Source organism: Vulpes lagopus, chromosome 7, assembly GCF_018345385.1.
Source record: "Vulpes lagopus strain Blue_001 chromosome 7, ASM1834538v1, whole genome shotgun sequence".
Taxonomy (NCBI): domain Eukaryota; kingdom Metazoa; phylum Chordata; class Mammalia; order Carnivora; family Canidae; genus Vulpes; species Vulpes lagopus.
In genome coordinates, this window is record NC_054830.1 from 25,998,568 (window position 1) to 26,015,102 (window position 16,535).

Consider the following 16,535-nt stretch of genomic DNA (forward strand, 5'->3'; position numbering starts at 1 on the left):
ATCACTTGGAGCAACATAAATACCGTTCTGAGCTGACCTCAGAACATGTTTTGAGTTTTGTGCTTGGGTTGTGGCCTGGTGCATATATTGAATTCTTGGTTTATGCCACCTAGTTTACATATTTTAGATCTTTCAGTTTGAAAAATATATATGTATTTTTCCCACATCATTAGTAATTGTCTTCTTAATAAACTTTTTAATTTGGAATAATTTTTAACTTACAGAAAAACAGTAATGATAGTACAGAGAGTTTCCATATACCACCCCTCACGAAATTTCCCCTAATGTTAACATCTTACATATGTTAAGATGTTGATCAAACATGGCACATTGATCAAAACTAAAGAAATACACATTGGTTCATTACTATTAACTACAGATTTTATTCAGATTTCACTTGTTTTTCCATTAATGTCCTTTTTCTGTTCCAAGGTCCAATCTAGAATCCTACGTTGCATTTACTCTGTGGCCTTTTTCTTTTTTTTTTTTTTGGTAATTTAAGTTTTTTAGAAGGTCATAGACTTAAAAGGATTTCATTTGCAAGATTGATATCTAAAGCATGTGGTACTTTCCTGACATGTTGGACTGATGAGTTTCTAAAATGTCTTTGCAGAGATTGCCTTACAGCAAGTTTCCATGTTCTTCCGATCAGAACCAAAGTGGGAGGTGGTGGAACCTTTGAAAGACATAGGTGAGAAACTGGCACATGCCTGGTCTATTAAAACAGATCACAGAACTGGACTCTTGTCACGCTTTCCTATCTGTATCCCCAGAAAGCTCTAAAATGCCAGTGATTTCTTTTTTCTCTTTGCCTTCCTGCTGCTTGAAGATGCAGTCCCTAACTTTTACACTTAATGAATCTTGTGTAAAGAGCCACCTGGAGATTAGGAGGGTGGTAATGTGTACTTTCAGAGCCATCCATCATTCTTTGTCTTTCTCACTAAAACTGAAGTTCTGTTTTCCTGTTCCTGTGAATAGTTTCTTTGTCTGCAGTTGTTTTTGGTATTGTTTGTGGGGTTTTTTGGTTTTGTTTTGTTTTTCCTAAGTACACGTCTTCCCTATATCAGCATTACCAAATGGTTAACGAGTGCCCATGTTGCTATGGATAATTACCAAATTTAATTTTTTTAATTACTTAGTTGATGAAATGTGTATCTATTGGTATAAAAATTATTTGCTATGAATACATCTCTGCTTTTATGGCAGGTTGGAGGATAAGGAAGAAATATTTCTTGATGAAGATTAAAAATCAGCCAAAAGAACGGCTCGTGTTAAGCTGGGTAAGCTGGTTTTTTGCTTCATTCTCCTTCCGGGGATTTTAGGTGCGTTTATGAAAGCAGATATTGAAAAAAGAGAACTAAAATTGTACTATGCTTCTGAGTGATGTTGTAAAGGCCTCTTCAGTCTCACATCAAGGGAGAATCATTTTCAGTCACTTTGCGTACTCATTTGGTTATATCGATGTGATAGTATTTGATCAACTAGTGAACATCTGCAAAGAACAAGAGTTCTGGAACTCTTTAGGACTGGCAATTTTGCAATTTGTTTTAAAGAAGAAATACTTAGGCATTACTTTATGTTATCTCTCACTTTGGGAGTTCTGGTGGTTCGGCTAATGGAATTTTTTTTTTAAAGATTTTATTTATTTATTCATGAGAGATAGAGAGAGAGAGAGGGAGAGGCAGAGGGAAGCAGGCTCCATGCAGGGAGCCTGACGTGGGACTTGATCCCAGGTCTCCAGGATCACACCCTGGGCTGACGGCAGTGCTAAACCGCTGAGCCACCAGGGCTGCCCTTGGCTAATGGAATTTGATAAAAGTGTAGTTTTTAGGTTTTGTTTTGTTTTGTTTTGTTTTGTTTTTTAAGGTAGTTAACATACAGTGCAATATTGGTTTCTGGAGTAGCATTCAGTGAGTCATCACTCACATGCAACACCCAGTGCTCATGAGAACAAGTGCCCTCCTTAATACCTATCACCAAGAGTATAGTTAAGTCCTAATATTTAAATATTTGTATTCTGTCTCTCCAGAACAGCCTTGAGGCTGTAAGACTTAGTGTGGTTTTCATCTTTGATTTACAGTCATGTATTTGGACAAATGAAAAACAGGGACAGACTTAGAAGGAATTTTTCTTTTGATGACTTAAGGCAGCACCCTGATATTTTCCCTCATGTTTTCAAGGCTGACCTTGGTCCCGACAAGTATCTGTCAGATAAAGATTTTCAGTGTCTAATCAAACTTCTGCCTTCCTGTTTGGTGAGTACAAGCTCTTCTATTCTTTTCCTTTTTTTTTTTACTATTTTATTTTAAGTAATTTCTACAGGCATCAGGCTCAAACGTACAACCCCAACATCAAGAGTCACACGCTCTACAGACTGAGCCAACTGGTGCCCTGAGACCTTCTCTTAATTCTAGGTGCTAATGACAGATTCAGAGTGTTTTCTTGTTGACCACCATGGACAGAAGAGATGGAAATACTTGTAGGCTTAACAGAACGGAGACAGGTATAGTGGATGTCAGTTGACTGAAATGGCTCAGGCTATTGCCGTAGTTCAGAGGCTGTTTAAATGGCATTCATGACATCTGCACAACCCATGAAACATGATAATTTAAATGCTTATGTGTGTTGTAAGCACATAGCAGAGGAGGGAAGCACCCAAATTTCTTGGTGAAGATGTTTCTCCCAGTGGAATTGACAGATCTGTTTCTGGCCTGAGAAAACAGAACTAAGATGGATTTAGATAAGCTGGGTGAGGGAAGACGCTAGAGCCCTTTAGCTCTCTGAGTCACTCTTTTTTTTTTTTTTTTTTTAAGATTTTATTTCTTTATTCATGTGAGAGAGACACAGAGAGAGAGGCAGAGATACAGGCAGAAGGAGAAGCAGGCTCCATGCAAGGAGCCAGATGTGGGACTTGATCCCAGGACTCCAGGATCATGCCCTGGGCCGAAGGCAGGCGCTAAACTGCTGAGCCACCCAGGAATCCCCAAGTCACTCTTCTCACAGGCTGACTGCGTGGGCTTTAGGAGTGTCTGGCTTTATTTGTGCTATTATACAGTTCTGACCCAAGGCCTTTAGTGGAAAGAACCACATCGGTACAGTTCAGAATATATACAGAATGTCTTCAGGAAAAGACTAATCTTATGGCCAGAAAAGTGGGTTAGTATTGATGTTCTTTATCTGTGGTCTACATGAGGATGTAGGACCCTAGAATGAGTCATTCATGAGCATAATAATGCTGACCTATCCAGTTGGGTTGGCAGGTTCATTTTTGAGGATAGAGTGTCTTGTCAAGGTAGCAAAACCAAGCTTTTAATGAGGTGTGCAGTGTAGCCAAGAAAAATGCTGTGGTCTTTGTGTGTGACTAGTTGTGTGACACAGGCTCTCAGCATGCAATTCCAGATTTCTTTTAATGGTTGTGCTTAAAATGGTTTAAAAAAAGAAAGTAGTGCAGGTAAGTGGTGCATATTAATTGTAGAAGGTTCAGAAAACACGAATAAGCAAAAATAAGAAAATAAAACTCACGTGTGATCCCAACTAACCAGGAGTATGAACCAAAATGTTCAGTTGTTGCTTTTCTAGAACTTTATATGGTTATTTTTGAAAAATTATACACATAGTGTTTTAAAACCTGATTTTTTGGTTAATGGTATGCCATGCACATCTTTTATGTTGAATAAATATAGTAACACATCATTATTACTGGCTGTATAGACTATCATTGGCTTTACTTCAGTTTATTCAACTAATCTTCCACAAGACATTTGGACCACTTCCAGTTTTTGTTCTTATTTAAAGAAAGCCACAGTGAGCAATTCAGGCTAAATATTTGTACCCCAAATTAACAAGAATTAATAAGGGGGATATTTTGAGACTATATAAATATCCTATTCTTATTAAACCCCCGCTAGTTTTAGCTTCATTGAGATTTTCCAACGCCATCATTTCTCTTATATTCATCAGTTGGCATTTTACTGTAAGGAAGGGCTTCCTGTGCTCCCCTTTGTCTATTTATATCAGTAGGAGTCAAGGATTTTTATTTCATTCATTGGGTTCCTTTTTGGGGTGATGAGGGTGTTCTAAAATTAGATTATGTGGTAGTTTGTACAGCTCTGAATATACTGAAAAACACTGAATTGTACACTATAAATAGGTGAATTATAATGGCATATGAATTATATTTCAATAAAGCTGTTACAATAGCAATAACAGTCATTTTGATGCGATGGTCAGAAAAAACTTCATGATCAAAGACTATATTTTCTTGGGCACATCTTTCCATCCCACAACCCACTCAACCCTGCCCTCCCAAATCTTTGCACAGCTCAGCTCCTATGGGTTTAAATTTTAATGGTGCTCCCTTGAGCTAATGGACATCGTAATACCTGTCTGAAGCCAGTTGGTTCATGTAACCAGAATTCCATGTCATACCGGGACTTTCCTTTCAGTCATTAATTTGTCTTACTCTCCACCCCCACTTGATTGACATCAATGTCCCCATCTCAGGAAGATACTGTGAATCATCATACTGTACACTCCAAAAGAAGAATGGGAAGATTCATGCCAGCTGCCTTGGAAGAAGGCCAAGATGCCAAAAGATGCTGCTTCTGCTTATTTTCTGGCTTTTACACTCCTTGGCTTAACACCAAACAGCAGTGTGAAATGTTAGGCAACACTGTGAATGAAGACACATTTATCCTGGTCTTCACCTGGCTGTTCTATTTTGGCTGTATTCTTTTTTTTTTTTGGCTGTATTCTTTACCAATTTACAGAAGCAGAACATTTAAACCATTATCCCCCAAACTCAGACATTCCCTTTTTTAAAAAATTTTATTTTAAAATATTTATTTATTTATTTATTTATTTATTTATTTATTTATTCATTCATTCATTCATTCATTCATTAGAGACACAGAAGGAGAGAGAGGCAGAGACACAGGCAGAGGGAGAAGCAGGCTCCATGCAGGGAGCCTGACGTGGGACTCGATCCCGGGTCTCCAGGATCATGCCCTAGGCTGAAGGTGGCCCTAAACCGCTGAGCCATTGGGGCTCCCCAGACTTTCCCTTTCTTCTACACTTTTGCCTGAGCTATGAAAATGTGCAAACCCAGGCAGATACGTTCATGCCTAGAGCTCACTGGGCCGGTTATGCATGTCCCTTTGTCGGTATAGTTTATGTCCTTTTTCTCGTCTAAAGAACGGGGTGCTAGTTGATCATCTGATAAGAAAATGCCACATGTTCAGGAAACATCCTCACATTTTTGCACAACTAAACTACTGAGGTGGTACTTAACTCTATGTTATCAGATTCTTGATGTCAAAGGACCTAGATGCTGATGCAAATAAATGTGAATTTGTTTTGTTTTGGCAGCACCCTTATATCTATCGAGTTACCTTTGCCACAGCTAACGAATCCTCAGCATTGCTTATTAGGATGTTTAATGAAAAAGGAACTTTGAAGGACCTGATCTACAAGGTACTTGTGGTGCAAGTTCATGGTCATAAAGAAATTCTTGAGTCCCTTGAGAACTTGTTACAGATACTTGATCCCTAAGGTTTTAGAAGCCCTGAAGGTTTTATTTTAATTTGATTTGAAGTTTATTTTGATTTGACTTGATTTTTTAAAAGATTTTATTTATTCATGAGAGACACAGGCAGAGATATAAGCCAGAGATAAAAGCAAAAGGAGAAGCCGGCTCCCACAGGGAGCCTGATGCTGAGCTTAATCCCTAGGACCTCGGGATCACAACCTGAGCCAAAGGCAGATGCTTAATCACTGAACCACCCAGGTGCTCCTTATTTTGATTTTAACAATAAAACTACCCAGTCTGGTTAAAGAGCATTCCTTTCCCCAAATGAAAGAAGGTTGAACAGATAATGATTAGGTCCATTATGTTGTAGGCTGCTCTCTAGGTCAGTTTTAAGGTTTGTGTCTTTCACTTAGCAATGTAATACTGACCTATCTCAGTAAAGTTGGAAACAAGACTTTGGGGTCTGCTCAGGCCAAGTCCAGGCCCATCTTCACTAGACCAGAGAAGGGATGGAACTCAAGTCAGCCTCTTTCTATCAACAATATAGACTTATATTTAAAAAACCCACATCCTGCGAGCTGACCTCATCTGGCACCCCCAACTGCTTAGAGTCTTGCTTGTTCCAGGAGGCTACATGCAGAATTCAAACTCTCTGCTGTTCTCATATGCTCTTTGTACTTTTCCAAAGGCAAAACCAAAAGACCCGTTCCTCAAGAAGTATGGCAACCCTAAGAAGATTCAGGGCCTTGAACTCCAGCAAATAAAAACATATGGGCGGCAAATATTAGAGGTAAGAGGTGTTTAATATTTGCTTAGGTTGCATTGGAATTTCACCCAGATTACAGTCTTTTGGGAAAGTTCTTAGGTATAAATCCAAAATAGTTTAAGTTGCCAGATCACTTATAAACTGATGGCATTGTCCTATTTTATCCCAAAAATCAAATATGTGAGACTAAGACATCTAATTTAGATCTAGAAAATTCTGAAAGCTTAGCTATTGGAGTTTAGTGTCTGATCTTTAAGAACTTTAGCATGCAAAAAAAAAAAAAAAAAAAAGAAGAAGAAAAAAAAAGAACTTTAGCATGCAAATACCAGCTTGTGTTATGTTCGGTTGATCTTTATCTTTGTGCCAAGATCGTTGGTTTTGTTATATTAATACATAACCATATGGCTTCTTTGCAGAAGTGTAACTAGCATGAAAAGTCTTTCCCATATCACTCTCTAGAGCAGTGTCCTCCAGGCTTCTTGGATTGTGTGATCCTATCAGTGAAAACAATTTAAGCCTCACCCCCCCACCCAATGTTTCATATATATAACTATTATATGCATACACTACTATTAATATCTGTTGTACATTATAAGTTAAGTTAGGAAAGAAGGGGATTTTTTTTTTTCTTAAAGTAGGTTCCACACTGGGTGGAGGGGGGCTTCAACTCATGACCCTGAGATCAAGGCCCAAGCTGAGATCAAGAGCCAGATGCTTAACTGACTGAGCCACCCAGGAGCCCTGGAAAGAAGGAGATTAAAAACAAACAAAAAAGAAAGAGAAGTCATATTTTCTTCTAGTCCTCAGTAGTTTGTCCCAGGTACCCACTTTGACTAGCACTACTCTAGTTCACGAGGTCATTCTGGGTATATCTTCTTACTGGGTGAACCACTGTTTATTAAATGGCAGCCGAAAAAGTTTGCTTCTTTCTGTGGGAGCCTGTCATGTGTTCCTATTAATAAACAGCCCAACACACTCTGGGAAGAGATTGGCCTAGAGATGTTTTTAGCTCAGTCTCTTTTCCTGAACAATTGGCCAATGCCCTGACATGATAGCTTTACTCATCTGTGCAGGAGGATCAAGACTTTGGCCTGAAAAGAGCTGGCCTGTTGAGATCAGAAAATGCTTGAAGTAGAGCTTTTTGGCATCAAAGCTGTTAACCCCAAGCAGATGTAGGCTGCTTCTCTGTTCTTTGGAAATGAGGTAGCTTGGCGTTGGATCGCACGGCTGGAAAGCATTCAGCATCACCCCCTTTTCCAAAGAAATGGATGGAGGTGGCATTTTTCTTTAGGAATGTCCTCAGTGACCTGTTTGGTTTTTTTTTTTTTTTTTTCAATTTTTATTTATTTATGACAGTCACACAGAGAGAGAGCGAGAGAGGCAGAGACATAGGCAGAGGGAGAAGCAGGCCCCATGCACCGGGAGCCCGACGTGGGATTCGATCCCGGGTCTCCAGGATCGTGCCCTGGGCCAAAGGCAGGCGCCAAACCACTGCGCCACCCAGGGATCCCTGTTTGGTTTTGTTTCAAAATACATTGACTTAAAAAACAAAGTTTACCCTGTCTCATAGCTGAATGAGTTGGGGGACGGGAATGTAACCAAACATATATATATTTTTTAACAGGTATTAAAGTTTCTACATGACAAGGGATTCCCTTATGGGCATCTTCACGCCTCCAATGTGATGCTAGATGGTGACACTTGCCGGCTGCTAGACCTTGAGAATTCCTTATTGGGTCTTCCTTCCTTCTACCGATCCTGTTTTTCACAATTCAGGAAAATCAATGTAAGTTTCTAAAAGTAATGAAACTGCATGTTCATTTTTAATTATAAATCATCCCTGTGATCTGCCCATGGAAGAAATATGCACTAAGCAGTGAAAGGTACAGGCAGGGTAGGCCATGCCTCTTGGCTCTGCTTTCCCACAGAGCATTACTCCTTTTTTTAAAAAAATTAAATTAAATTAAATTAAATTTATTTATTTTATTTTATTTTATTTATTTTATTTTATTTTATTTTATTTTTATTTTATTTTATCTTATTTTATTATTTGAGAGAGTGTGCAAGAGAGAGCACAAGCAGGGGGAACAGCAGAGGGAGAGGGAGAAGCAGGCTCCCCCATCAAGCAGGCAGCCTGAGACGGGGCTCGATCCCAGTATCCTGGGATCATGACATGAGTCGAAGGCAGAGATGCCTACCTGGCTGAGCCACCCAGGCACCTCCCATCACTCTGTCTTTAGGAGCCTTGTTGAAATGGTAGATGGGACACGGAGGGACATAGAATCACTGACTGGAAAACAATGGAGAGTAGGACCAAGACTGTGGGTCAGAGCAATGCCTTGTGAGCTTTTGCAAAAGGCCTTGGAGTTGTGTTTTCACTACCAGTTACAAAGCCAAACTGAAAGAAAACCATGTTGCTGCTTTCTTGTCTCCACAGACATTGGAAAGCGTGGACGTCCATTGCTTTGGCCACTTACTGTATGAGATGACTTATGGACGGCCGCCAGACTCAGTGCCTGTAGACTCCTTCCCTCCTGCACCGTCTATGGCTGTGGGTCAGTATAGGTTTTGGAGGAGTCTTCTGGGCCCTGGTAGTCTACAGAGCTACTCATCCCCTCCAGAGTCCAGGAAGGACCCAGAGGAAGTTGCCATGCTCCCATAACGAGCCGAATCAATTTAAAAGTAAACCATGTCGAAGCAATTTATTTAAATTCACTTCACTAAAAATTCAGATGGCTTGTCCATTTGTCAGGCTATCTGAAACCTCAGGAGACATTTTGTAACTGCATTCGAATTTCAGAAGGAGGAGGTTATAAAGAGAAGTCTGGCCAGACTGAGTCTGATATAGAAGCAGAAGCCAGGAACAGGCAAATTAAAGCCAGCCTTTCAACTCAGGCAGGTGTCAGGAGCTAGACCAAAGCTGGAGTGGGACCTGCAAGGAATAAGAGCCATGGGCCAGACATCTGGTAGATAAAAGCCTAGTAGGACGAGAGTGAGGAAGGGTAGGCAGGAATCATAGACACCTGGCCAGTGGGATCCAGGAGTTCTTAGGGGATTGAGGGGGGCCAATGGACAGGTAGGAGACACGTTGGGGAGAGACATGTAAGAGCTGATGCAGACTCTTCCAGGGATCCTTCCATTGCCCACCCATACCAGCTCAGAGCTCACTTCTAGGGCACCGAGAGGGGAGGGCAGGGTAGATCTTAGACCACCAAGCCTTTGAGATATGCAAGCTAACTCTCCACCAAGTGCTGGGTTTGTGTCAAATGAGGTGCTTCAAGAGTACAGGCCCTGAGACTACTTTGTGTTAAGTTTGAAGAGCTGAAACTGAGCAGTGACCTGTGCATAGAAAAATCCGGCTGCTTCTGTTTATATTATCCAAGGTGCTGGATGACGTGATATCAACAATTGGCATTTTGTGTACTGGTTTTGATTAAAAGCAAGCAAGCAGCAAAATGTCTTTCAAGTTTGGGATTTTCTGTGCAGTGTTTACTTCTCTTTTAAGAGAGCAAACACTTTTATGAATGATATCTGGAATCCTTCCTCCAATTATCTTTGAAATATATTTAGCTTTCTGTCAGCATGTGGTTTCTGAACCATTTATTTTGAGTCATCGGTAACATGGTATTGCCAACATTCCCCTTCCCCACGTATGCCATCTGTCTGTGCGTGAAGAGTTTTGACACCGTCCTGATAAGCCTGCAGACAGTTGTGGCAAAGTGGTGTCAAACTTTTCATCACCAAGTGGATTTGCCAGCATGTTCTGTGGAACTAAAATGTGTATCTGTTCATTTCAAGTGGCCGTGTTGGAGTCTACGCTGTCTTGTGAAGCCTGTAAAAATGGCATGCCTACCGTCTCCCGGCTCTTACAGATGCCGTAAGTCAATCATACGCCTTGGGTGTAATCTTCATAACCGTGTAGAACGCTGGACCAGGTGCCTAGTGCCACAGTAAGGACTCAGGTGTGGTCCTTGCAGAGTTGAAGTGACCTGCTTGCTGTTGGTCACTTGCAGCATGATGTCATGACCTCTCCTTGTAACTTCCCTACCATAGTGTGACTGCTCTCCCTTGGTGTTCACATCTTCATGTATGTCTCTCCCTGTCGATGCTAGCATCATGTGTATGTACGTGTGGCCTCCCCACCCCCGCCTCTGCTCCCGCTTAAGACATGCTGACGGAGGGCCTGCTCAAGCTTCATGGCCCTGTTTCAGTGCCCCAGATGGCCCTCAGCCATGGCTGGTTCTGCCGTCTAGGAGGAGCACAACATGTTTCTGACCCCCCCATGCACTCGTTTGTTCCTTTGCTCCCTGGGTAACATTTATTAAACATCTAACATGTACCAGGCATTGTGTGAAGGGCTTGGAGCTCAGAAGACATTCTCCCTTCAACTGGGTTATGCCTAGTTCAAGACCATTGAAATAGTGCCACAGGGCCTTGCCTCTGGGTATGTGTCCTTCCCATCCCTGGAGAGGGTAGCAGGGTGGTTAAGAAGGGTGCATCTGAGGTTAGACAGACCTGGGGGTGGATCCAGCCTAACTGCTTCTACCTGGGTGACCTTGGGCAAGGTTCCTGCATTTGGAAGCTGAGGCTTCTTGTCAGTGGAATGGTGATAATAAGAGGCCCCATCTGAGAGGGTTCTTGGGCAGATGGAATAAGATGATTCTGGTGAAGTGCCAGGTACTTAAGAGCTTACTGAATGTTAGCTTTGATGAAGATGAATTCAGCGTACAGTTTGGGAGCACCACGTGCCATGCAGCGTACCTAGTGCATTGTCTGGACCAGCTTGTTGTATAACAGGTGTACTTAGAGGAGACAGTAATGTGGGAAAACAGAGCAGGGCTTAGCTTTAAGTGCATATGGCCAGAGCTCAGAGGACGTCTATGTGTTTAGAGAGGGTCTGCTCGAGCCCGGGCACTGCTCTAGCCCTGAAGAAGCCCTGCCTAACTCCTCTAGCCCCTGCCCTGTGGATGTGGCATTTAAAAGTTACACTGACACTGGTACGCCCCTCTCCCCAGCGGCCACCATTAACAACAGTGTGACTATGAAAAGGTAGATCCCGTTAGGGCAATGAAACAATTTTCACACAAGCTTTTAGAAGAAAATGGATTTGTAGTCAGGGAACAGCACGGATCCACACTGATTTACTCGGGTTTGCATTTGCACCACCCTGCTCTCCGCCCCCCCCCCCCCCATTCTCCTCCCAGTCTTTCAGGTATAAAATAAAACCACATTGTTTTTTCCTCACCTTAAGTCTTTCTACCCTGTGGCCTTCAGCCTTGAGAAGAACACTTGATGTTCAGTTAAAACATGTTTTCTGGAAGTAAATGGGTCTGTGGCCTTGACAAGGAGAGTTCTGTCACCACCTTGAGAGAACAAGGGATCCCAGGGAACACTGTGGGGAAGAGTTAACTATGTCATTTCTACTTGTGATGCATTTCCTGTTTTTTAAAAAGGAGGATTCCTCAAGCAAGACTCCCATATAGCCATGTGGGCATGGCCCAAGCAACCATTTAAATTCTCCAAACTGTCTCAGCCGAAGTAGTTCAGAATTCCTCATGCTGTTGTTCTTAGTAACATGACTTGTGAAGAGACAATTGATATACTCTAAAAGCTGCTTTTTTTTAGAAGAGAATATAAGAAACACTTCTTAGAAGAAAATTATTTTCTTGTAGATTCCAATCAGAACAGTTTCTTTCTACTTACACATTTTATTTTACTGAGTTCTAGAATAAATTTTTAAGATTTATTTCTTTATTTTAGAGAGAGCAGGGGGAGTAGCAGAAGGTGAGAGAGAGACAGAGAGACAGAGAATCTTAAGCTGACTGACTCCGAACTGAGCATGGAGTCCAATATGGGGCTTAATCTCACAGCCCTGAGATCATGACCGGGGCTGAAACCAAGCAGCGGGGCTCCACTAACTGAGCCACCCAGGTGCCTCTAGAGTAGATTTTACCCTCTTCTGGGGTTTAAAAAAGGAGAAATTGATTACCCTGTTTAGAAGTATCTACCGCATATATTATTTGCAGTATAATAAATATAACAATGTGATAAAATAATAATATAATAATTTGCAAAACTGATTTTTTAAAGTGTTGATTACTTTACTATATAGCAGGAGAGGACTGTTGCCCTGAAGCGTGGGGAATGACCTTCAGGCCTGGCCCAGTCTCTCCCTGGTAGTGCCTCTGATACTGGAGGTATAGGGAGGAGGGTCATAGGTTTATCCGAGTTCACATAGGGTGGCCTATAAACTTCTGAGTTTGTCGATAAGCCTGAAACAGTGGACTGGGCCAGGGCTGGGGAATGTGAGAGCCTCATGGGGTAAAGATATCTCATTCTGTTTTGATCCTGTTCTGAGAAGACAACTGGCTTAAGAAAGATTTTGTTTCTTTTCTTAACAGATTATTCAGTGATGTTTTACTAACCACTTCTGAAAAGCCACAGTTTAAGGTAAAGCAAATCATATCATTTTTTCGGTTTGTGACATAGATAAGTTGATTTTTAAACTTAGTGCTTAAAAAAAAATTATTGAGGTAGAACTGACATACAGCATTATATCAGTTTCAGGTGTACAACATAATGATTTCTATATTTGTGTACATTGTGAAATGATCACCGCAATAAGTCTAGTTAATGTCTATCACTATATATAGTTATAATTCTTTTCTTCTTGTGGTGAGAACTTTTAAGATTTAACTTTCTTTGCAACTTTCAAGTATAAAATACAGTATATTAATAATAGTCACTATGCTGTACATTATATACCTGTGACTTACTTATTTTGGAACTAGAAGTTTGTACCTTTAGTCCCCTTCATCCATTTCATCTGCTCTCCTCCTCCCCTCCCCCATCCTGGCAACCACCATTCTGTTCTCTGTGAACAATCTATTTTCTATGAGTTTGGATTTTGTTTTGTTTTGTTTTTTTAGATCCTACATGTAAGTGAGATCATATGGTATTTGTCTTTCTCTGACTTATTTCACTTAGCATAATGCCCCCAAGCTCCATTCATGTTGTTGCAAATGGAAGGATTTCCTTTTTTATGGCTGAGTAATATACCATCATATATACCCACATTTTCTTTATCCATTCATCCATTGACAGACACTTCGATTGTTTCCATGTCTTGGCTATTCTAAATAATGCTGCAATGAACACAGGAGTGTCTATCTTTTTGGGTTTTGTTGTTGTTTTATTTTTATTTTTTTATTTTATTTTATTTTTTTTTAGTGTCTATCTTTTTGAATTAGAGTTTTCTTTTTTTTTTTTTTAAGATTTTATTTATTTATTCATGAGAGACATAGAGAGAGAGAGAGGCAGAGACACAGGCAGAGGGAGAAGCAGACTCCATGCACGGAGCCCAATGTGGGACTCGATCCTGGGACCCCAGCATGCCCTGGGCCGAAGGCACATGATCAACCACTGAGCCACCCAGGGATCCCCTAGAGTTTTCATTTCCATATGGTAGTTCTGTTTTTAATTTTTTGAGGACCCTCCATACTATTTTCCTAATTTACATCTCCATCAGTAGTGTAAAGTTTTCTCTTTTTTTCCACATCCTTGCCAACTGTTATTTCTTGTTTTTTTGATACTAGCCATTGTAACAGATGTGAGGTGATATATCTTGTGGTTTTGATTTGAATTTCCCTCATGATTAGTGATGTTGAGCACCTTCTCATTACCTGGCCATCTGTATGTCAAGATGTCAAATTAGTGCTTTTTTTTAAATCAAACAAGGGAAGTTACGGTATTTTTTTAAAATTTATGTATAGATTCTCCACGGAGCAGAAAGCCCAATGCCAGGCTCAACATCAGTACCTACCTGAGCCAAAGGCAGAAATGCTCAACCGACTGAGCCACCGAGGCACCCCAATTTGATATTTTTTAGGTATTATGAAGTGACCCCCATGATAAATCTAGTTACCATCACCACCAGTTAAAATATTATTGAGGGCAGCCTGGGTGGCTCCGCGGTTTAGCGCCGCCTTCAGCCCAGGGTGCAGTCCTGGAGACCTGGGATCGAGTCCCATGTCAGGCGCCCTGCATGGAGCCTGCTTCTCCCTCTGCCTGTGTCTCTGCCTCTCTCTCTCTCTGTGTCTCTCATGAATAAATAAATAAATAAATCTTTAAAAAAATATTATTGACTGTATTCTCTATGCTGCAATAAACATGGCTTATTCATTTTATAACTGGAAGTTTAGGTACAATATTTGTAATATTGAAAATCTGAATGTTCTGCAATTAGGGAATAGCTTAATAATTCATGTTACATCTGTTTGATAAAATACTTTTTATCTAATAAAAGTAAAGTTTATAAAGATTTTATAGTAGCATGGAAAACGATTATTTGGGCTAAGGGAGAAAAAGAAACAGGATATAAAATACAATGTGTGAAAAGAATACCTGTGACTAGCAGAAAAGCAAGAAGGACATATCCTGGGAAATAAAAGTGTTGTATGGTATGGAAAGAGCAGGGACTTTGGAACCAAAAAAAAAGAAGCCCAGAATGATGCTTTCCTTTTATTAATACCAATTGTATATCTATAAGGCTGGTTTTCTCAGACATGACATTTGACATTTTGGTTTTTTTGTTTGTTTGTTTGTTTGTTTTTAAAGATTTTATTTATTTATTCATGAGAGACACAGGCAGAGGGAGAAGCGGGCTCCATGCAGGGAGCCCAATGCAGGAACTCAATCCCGGGACTGCGGGATCACACCCTGAGCCAAAGGCAGACGTCAACCAACCACCCAGGCATCCTGACATTTGACATTTTGGATCAGAATGCTGTTTGTTGTGGGGGCTGTCCTGTGCATTTTTTTTTTTAAGATTTTATTTATTCATGAGAGACAGAGAGAGCGCGAGAGAGGCACAGGCAGAAGGAGAAGCAGGCTCCCTGCAAGGAGCCTGATGTGGGACTCGATCCCGGGGCTCCAGGACCACGGCCTGGGCCGAAGGCAGGCGCTAAACCCACTGAGCCACTTAGGGATCCCCAATGTCCTGTGCATTTTGGAGGTTACGCAACATCCCTGGCCTGTACCCACTAGATGTGAGCAGTACTTCCACCCACACATTTTGACAGCAAAAAATGTTTCCAAAAATTGCCAAATGTTCCTTAGAGAAAGAAGGGGGCAAAACCACCCCCATTTGAGATCCACCCATTTATGGGCCTAATCTTTGAGTTGATGTTTACTCAGTGTGTACAGTTGGTGAGTAACACCTGTTTATTGTCCTTGGTCAACTGAGATCCTGGTACAGGGCCTGGCTTTCCTCAAGGCTTGAGGTGAATTTTGTTCTGGGTAGTGAATAAAGAGTGGTTCTTTCCCAGCTCCATATTCCTAAAAGAACACATAATAGTATTATGATGAAATTCAGTTTAGGAAAAACAAAAACAAGGTAGGGTCAGAAGATTGTACAGAGGAGGAAGACGCTTTCCTCTGTCCTGTTTTGCCAGTCATAGTTCTGACAAAAATAGCTTGTTTGGATCTGAAGTAGGAAAGAAAAACATTTAAATCCATCTCTTCTTCACTGAAACCCCTCAGGAAATATATTCAGCCTAGTAAATAAATGTGCTCTCCTCAACCCTGAAAGTCCAGCCCAAGAATTATTATTAGACCTTGTTCTTTCTCCAAATCAGAGAGTCTGTGTAACAATGACAACTTGATTTTAAAAACCAAGGTTAATTTCTTGTGTATGCACCTTTTTCTGGAAAGACATACAAGAAACTGGTGACAGTGGTTGCTTCCATGAAGGAGAACTAGTTGGCAGACTTTTTACTCTGTATGTACCCTTTCATATCTTTGGGTTTTGAACCATATTACCTACGCAAAAGGTTTTTAGTTTTTTCTTTTTAATATTTTATTTATTTATTCATGAGAGACAGGGAGAGAGAGAAAGAGAGGCAGAGACAGAGGGAGAAGCAGGCTTCCCCATGGCACAGGAGCCCAGTGTGGGACTCAGTCCCAGGACCCTGGGATCATGACCTGAGCCAAAGGCAGATGCTTAACTGACTGAGCCACCTAGGTGCCCCTAGATGTTTTTTTTGTTTTTTTTTTTAAGATTTTATTTATTTAATAGAGAGAGTGCACAAGCAGGGTTAAGGGGCAGAGGGAGAAGCAGGTTCCACACTGAGCAGAGAGCCTGACGTGGAGCTCAACCCCAGGACTCTGAGATCATGACTTAAGCCGAAGGCAGTTGCTTAACCAACTGAGCTATCCAGGCACCCCACCTACTTGAAAGTTTTT

The 16,535-nt window shown here is 41.0% G+C and overlaps 1 protein-coding gene across 8 annotated transcripts in view; it reads left to right on the forward strand.

The window, feature by feature from the left end:
- The window catches only part of PXK (PX domain containing serine/threonine kinase like), an 84,241-nt gene that overhangs the window by 48,717 nt on the left and 18,989 nt on the right, over nt 1-16,535 (forward strand). For all 8 annotated transcript variants that reach the window (XM_041761840.1, XM_041761841.1, XM_041761846.1 and 5 more), the window contains exons 5-13: nt 614-691; nt 1,207-1,280; nt 2,181-2,255; nt 5,368-5,472; nt 6,216-6,317; nt 7,918-8,079; nt 8,731-8,848; nt 10,092-10,170; nt 12,695-12,743. In XM_041761840.1, coding sequence (XP_041617774.1) covers nt 614-691; nt 1,207-1,280; nt 2,181-2,255; nt 5,368-5,472; nt 6,216-6,317; nt 7,918-8,079; nt 8,731-8,848; nt 10,092-10,170; nt 12,695-12,743 — 842 coding nt within the window. The remainder of the gene's footprint in view (nt 1-613; nt 692-1,206; nt 1,281-2,180; nt 2,256-5,367; nt 5,473-6,215; nt 6,318-7,917; nt 8,080-8,730; nt 8,849-10,091; nt 10,171-12,694; nt 12,744-16,535) is intronic.